Source organism: Octopus bimaculoides, chromosome 13 (genome assembly GCF_001194135.2).
Source record: "Octopus bimaculoides isolate UCB-OBI-ISO-001 chromosome 13, ASM119413v2, whole genome shotgun sequence".
In the NCBI taxonomy this organism is placed as follows: Eukaryota; Metazoa; Mollusca; class Cephalopoda; order Octopoda; family Octopodidae; genus Octopus; species Octopus bimaculoides.
The window spans coordinates 43,644,103-43,650,391 of record NC_068993.1 but is presented as its reverse complement, the minus strand read 5'-3'; the positions used below and the strand labels follow the sequence as shown (position 1 = coordinate 43,650,391).

Genomic DNA, 6,289 nt, shown 5'->3' with positions numbered 1-6,289 from the left:
ATTAGAGCAGTGGTTTTCAACTGGGGTCCATACAAAATTTTGTGGGGTTCACACAAGCAAAATAGTAAATCAGATTCACAATAGTATTTTATGGGTCCATGGAAAAGTTTTGTTTTAGATGCATTTATTGCAAGATACAGCTAGGTTTCTTTCTCTGATGTTTTACATTGTTTAATCTATACAAATGAATGTGTGATAGACAAATAGGAATTATCAAGTAAGCATCTATAAAACTAGAGTTTTAAACATTGAATGGCTTTTGGGGTCCACCAGAATATATAAAACTAGAGTTTTAAACATTGAATGGCTTTTGGGGTCCACCAGAATAAAGTAGTACTCAAAGAGGTTCATAGATAAAAAAAAAAAATGGTTGAGAATCAGTGCATTAGAGTATCAAAATTTAATTATTCTTTGGAGAAAATGTAAAAGATATTTACCATCAGAAGGATGAACTTTTTCTTATTATCTGCATACCATAAGAGTCCAGATTTCTTTAAAATACGGAATTTGATAGTAATTGTATTAGCCTTTAGAACACTACGCTTTTGACGGAATCTTGAATTTGATTTTAGAAACTCGTCGCGATAGTAAGTCTCTCGTCTACTAAATTCAACACGTGCTCCAGGTCCAAATGAAAATGGTTTCCATTCTGAAAAAAAGAAGAAAATATTTTGGTCAGCTTTTATTTAAAACTAGCTGAATAGCCTGTCATTGCCAGGCAATTTTTATAATAGAATGTCTTGTATAAATTTTTATTTATTCCATGTCAGAGAATGCTTTCCCTGACAGATCGGCTTCTTAATTTAGAACAGATATGTGTAATTTTTTGCCAAAAAACTTCGTTGAAGATCTTTTTCCTTCTTAAATTATTTACATGTCTGTTCGATCATTTCACATGACTTTATTCATTAAAACTTCAGAAGTTCTTACAACTCTGGTTGTCGTAATGCTTTGCTCTGGTTTGTTTAATAAAAATTCCTCCTCCCAATGATTTTACTTTCATTTTGTGATAGACAGCTATCATGTAGAAAATGCCAGATTCCAAATCCTGTTTTCTGATTAGGTAAAATAGATTAAACTTTAAACTTCAGTAACATTTTTCTGGAACAAATAAATAACAAAACTGGATTTAATGTGGAAAATTATTTCTTCCAAATTTGGAAATTTTGATGTAATTTTAAAATCTCAATATGTGACAGCAACAGGGAAGACCCTACAAAAGTAGAGAGACAGACAGTTATAAGACATGACACACACAGAGGTAATCATGAGTTTAAAATGGTGTATAGCAGACATATGTATGTATGTGTGTGTGTGTGTGTGTCCAAGTGGAAGGAAGGTGTGTAGCGTGTGAGCATCACATTGAACATGACAGAGAAAGTTGAGCAGAGAATCTGCATCAAATTTTGCCAAAAACTTCGCGATACCCGCTCAGATGCCTACGCAAAGTTTTCAAAAAGTTTTCATCGTTCTCAAAACAATCAAGGAGATTCTGTGCAAAAGAAAACCCGAGTGTCTTTTTGGTCAGCTGAAAACAGTTTGGGCACAAGCTGAGCAGACACACGTCTCATACCCAAATCTTCAGTGATAATGGACTGAACTGAACCATAACTAATCTGCACGTCCTCTTATAACTCACAGATGGTGATTCGACGATTTCTCCTCACAGCTGCATGCACATCGATGATGTTTTTCTCAGTTCTGCTGATTGCAGGTCTCCCAGAACATTCGCCCAATATTGACATTTTTTCAGTCATCTTGGAAACGTCTGAACCACTCGTACACTTGTTTGCAGTTCATACACTCCTCTCCATACACTTTCTGCAACTTTGCGTAAGCCTCTGAGCAGGTATCGACACAACAACTTTCTCTGTTGTGGTCAATGCGATGATCACACGCTACACACCTTCCTTCCAAGCACTGCTGTAAACAGCAGATGTGAGCTAGAATGTTAGAACTTAGTGTACATGCACAGCAGAGTTCAAGGTCAATCTGTGCCAAGCAGCTTCACTTTGCATGCTTTAGCTTCTTTACCATAGCAACAGTTCAGATACTTATTGATCAGACCACATATGTATATATATATATATATATATATATATATATATATACATACATAAATATGTGTGTATATACATACATATTATATATACATACATATATGTATATATGTGTGTGTGTATATATATATATGTATACATACATAAATATGTGTGTGTATATGTATATATATTATATATACATACATATTTATATATATATATATATATAGATATATATATATATATAAATATATGAAATCCTACTATGCATTTAATATTCTATGGAGTGTACTACCCCTTTATATTGGTATTTGACTAAACTATTAAACTATCTATCTACAGAGTTGTTATTCTGTTACCATTCCATTCATGAACCTTAATCTTTCATCTTTACGTTTTCCCCAACTGTATTAAACTACCAGCTACGACCTGATTATAAAACTTTTCACCAACAACATGTAAGCAACATTCTAATTACATTTCTATACCACATCTCCTGTTAACAACCCTAATATACAAATATACAGACCCCTTCTCCTAAATCCACATTTACACCAATGGCTGATAACAAATCCTATATAGTATCTTATTTCTTTGTATATGACCTACATTATGTAGGAAGAGTGAACAACTGTAGTTATTTAACAAAATATTCAATCACATAATGTTTAAGACACACTGCTCCAATGTTCCAACTCACACCAAAGAAACAAAACTATACTAATTCTAAAAAAAATTTACAACAAATCAGAACCTTTAAAAACACTACACTTAAAATGTCAATTCATGGCCAGCCTCTTGGATAGTTGACATTATACTGGGTTTGGTTGCCTTTTGCGAAGCTTATTAACTTATTAAAAGTTTCATTAATAATCTTTGCAATATTTACTTTTAGCTCATCTGACCCAGTTCAGTGTTTTCTAATTCTGATGTTGTATTCCTGCCTTTGAATAAATTGCTCAACAGTAATTTGAGTTATCTGTGCACAGATGATTTCACAAACTTCTATAATGTTTTTGTTAGTGGATATGAAAACTCGATGCATCCCCACCTAAAACTTTATACATGAACATCTGTGGATTTGGTAGACGGGAACTGAAAGAAACCAGACTGTGTGGTAAGAAGCTTGCTTCCCAACCACATAGTTCTGGGTTCAGTCCTACTGTATGGGACTTTGGACAAGTGTCTTCTACTACAGCCTCAGACCAACCAAGCCTTGTGAGTGGATTTGGGGGATGGAAACTGAAAAAAGACTGTCTCATATATATATATATATATATATATATATATACATAAATACATATACATGTGTGTGTGTGTGAGTCTGTTTGTCCCTCCATCATCACTTGACAACTGATGTTGGTGTGTTTACATCCCCGTATCTTCATGGTTTGGCAAAAGAGACCAATAGAATAAGTACTAGGCTTAAAAAAAGTCTTGGGGTTGATTTGTTCAACTAAAACCCTTCAAGGTGGTGCTCTAGCATGGCCACAGTCAAATGATTGAAGCAAGGAAATAAAATAAATATATATACACACATACACACACACAAATATAGATATGTGTGTTTCTTTGTGGATGTGTGCAACCTTCATACTGCTTGATAACTATTTGGTTTGTTTACATCCCCTTAACTTAGCAGTACCAGACTTAAGAAAGAGTACTGGGGTTGATTTGTTTGACTAAGCCTTTCAGGGTGGTACCATCAGCTTGGCCACAGTCCAATGATTGAAACAAGTATAAAAAAAAGAAAGAAAAGAAAAGAAAGCAATATGACAGTTGAAAATCAGCTCTGTCCAGTTATAAGTAAAAACTATGTGATAGAGTTCTGTCTTAACTGGAGCAATATGGCTCCAAGTAAGATATGACTCATATCCAATATTCTGGACTTGCTCCCATTTTCAAGTTTTTAATGAGTTTCCTTTACAGAGGAAGAGTTAAGAAGTTTGCTTTGCAGTCCATGAGGTTTTAGGGCTGATCCTACAGCATGACATCTTGGTCAAATGTAGTTTCCTATAGCCTTGGATATCCCCAAATCCTATGAGTGAAATTGGGTTGATGGGAATTGTGTGGAAGCTCTGAGGAAGGATTGCACCTATAATTCAAAAGCCAAGCCATCTCACTCTCTCTCTCTCACACACACACACACACACGCATACACTGTGTCATGCTGATTCTGATAAGAGCACATGCGTTTGTGGAACACTCAGCCATATATAAGTAATTCACTGAGCAGGCAGTTCAAATACCTGAATCCTCATTGTTGAGACTGGCAAACATCTCCAGTTACCATGTTCTGAATCTAAGACTGTGGTTTCAAGAATTTAATCAACAACTGCCATGTTCTAAGTCAGTTTAAGAGCTGCTTGAAGTAATGGAAAAAATAATGATTTTTTTTTAGGGGTAGACATGGTTGTATGGCAAGAAATTTGCTTTTCAACCACATGGTCTTGGGTTCAGTCCCACTATGCAACACTTAGGGCAAATATCTTCTACTATAGCCCTGGGTCAACCAGAGCCTTTCGAAAGGATTTGATAAATGAAAACTTAAGTGTTTGTCTGTCCCCTTGACAACTAGTGGTGGGTTGTCTATGTCCCCGTAACTTAGTGGTTCAGCAAAAGCAACTAAGTACCAGGCTTAAGAATAATTTTTAAACTAGCATCACTGATTTGTTCAACTAAAACCATTCAAGGGGCTGCAATCCAATGACTGAAGCAAGGAAGATGGCAGAACAACCTATTTGAAATAGGATCAATGGTTAATAATTTTTAAGAAATAGGTTCAGTGGTATCTTATTTCAACTATCAGAGTTTTATGGGGTTATCTCCCTTGACCCCCCCCCCCCCCCCCTCGATTTTAAATACCTCTGAAGGCAGTTTGTCTTAGTTGCTTGTATAACTATTGATTGAAATGAGTCATTCCTGTATTACGTCTGTAAGACTGTATTGGATAGGCGGTGTCTTATGCCTTTTACAATAATCTCTAAGACAGTAATATCTAGGCACTAGCATGGGTGTGTGGTTAAGAAGTTTGTTTTCCAACCACATGGTTCTGTGTGCAGTCTCAATTGTGTGGCATCTTGGGCAAGTATCTTCTGCTATAGCTCTGGGCTGACCAATGCATTATGAGTGAATTTGATAGGTGGAAACTGTATGGAGGCCAGTCATATATATAGTTGAAATTGACGGAAAAACAAAAGATGAAGACAGGTGTATGAACAACAAGCAAGTGTATTAGTTTGATGCTTGAGAAAACGAAGAAGTCTTTTATGTTTTGAGCCTAGGCTCTTTGATAGAAAGGAATAAGAGAAAATAAACAGAGAGAGAGAATGAAAAAAAAAACTTATAGATTTCAACGGTCCAGCAATATATATATTGTGTGTGTATGTTTGTGTATTTATATTTGTCTCCTGCTGCTCAACAACTATGTGACGTTGAAGTAAACAAACCAACAGCGGTGGTTTGGCAAATGAGACCAACAAAATAACTACAAGATTTAAAAAGATCAATCCCTTGCGAGTGGATTTGGTAGAAACTTGTCATACATACATATATATATCTGAAAATAATGAAAATGTGAAAAAAAACTTACTCTCTTCACACATTTTGCCCATGTATTCTGGAGAACATTGGCACTTAAATGTAGTCCATTTATCAAGACAAATCCCACCATTTTTACAGGGGTTACTTTTACAAGGTCCAGCAATATTTTCTCGTAGACATTCCTTCTTTATTCCAGTAGATCTTCGTGGTTCAAGCTGAATCATATCCACCCCATTCACAATAAAACTGCGCATACATCCAATAAAATCATGTGATTGAACTTGATTGCTTCGAATTACATATTGTGCAGGAATTCCACCAATGTATAGATTACCACCATGAAGTTGTAAATTCCTGTAATGGTAGACGTATGAAATATATTTCAATAATGTGTGTGTAAATAACATAGTTTAATAATAACTATACTAACAAATGATGGCCATGACTGAGTTTCATGTAAATTTGATAACCTACATTCATCAGATAAGCACAGTATGGAACTAAATTTAGATCCATAATATGCCCATCTGATGAGTGTAGAGCAATCATCATCACAAGAAATTTTGGCCACAGTTTGTTTGTACAACTGACACTAAACTATATTATATACCTCACTATATTCATAGAGTTGATTGCTCTTTGCTTTGACTAAGAACCACAAATTATCATTCATATATATATATATATATATATATATATATATA

General features: G+C 34.9%; 1 protein-coding gene across 1 annotated transcript in view; it reads right to left on the bottom strand.

The window, feature by feature from the left end:
• Positions 1 to 6,289, bottom strand: part of LOC106882952 (cadherin-related tumor suppressor) — a 326,029-nt gene that overhangs the window by 5,983 nt on the left and 313,757 nt on the right. The window contains exons 17-18 of the mRNA XM_052972443.1: positions 5,635 to 5,939; positions 438 to 649 (exon numbers count right to left, since the gene is read on the bottom strand). Of these exons, the coding sequence (XP_052828403.1) occupies positions 438 to 649; positions 5,635 to 5,939 (517 nt within the window). The remainder of the gene's footprint in view (positions 1 to 437; positions 650 to 5,634; positions 5,940 to 6,289) is intronic.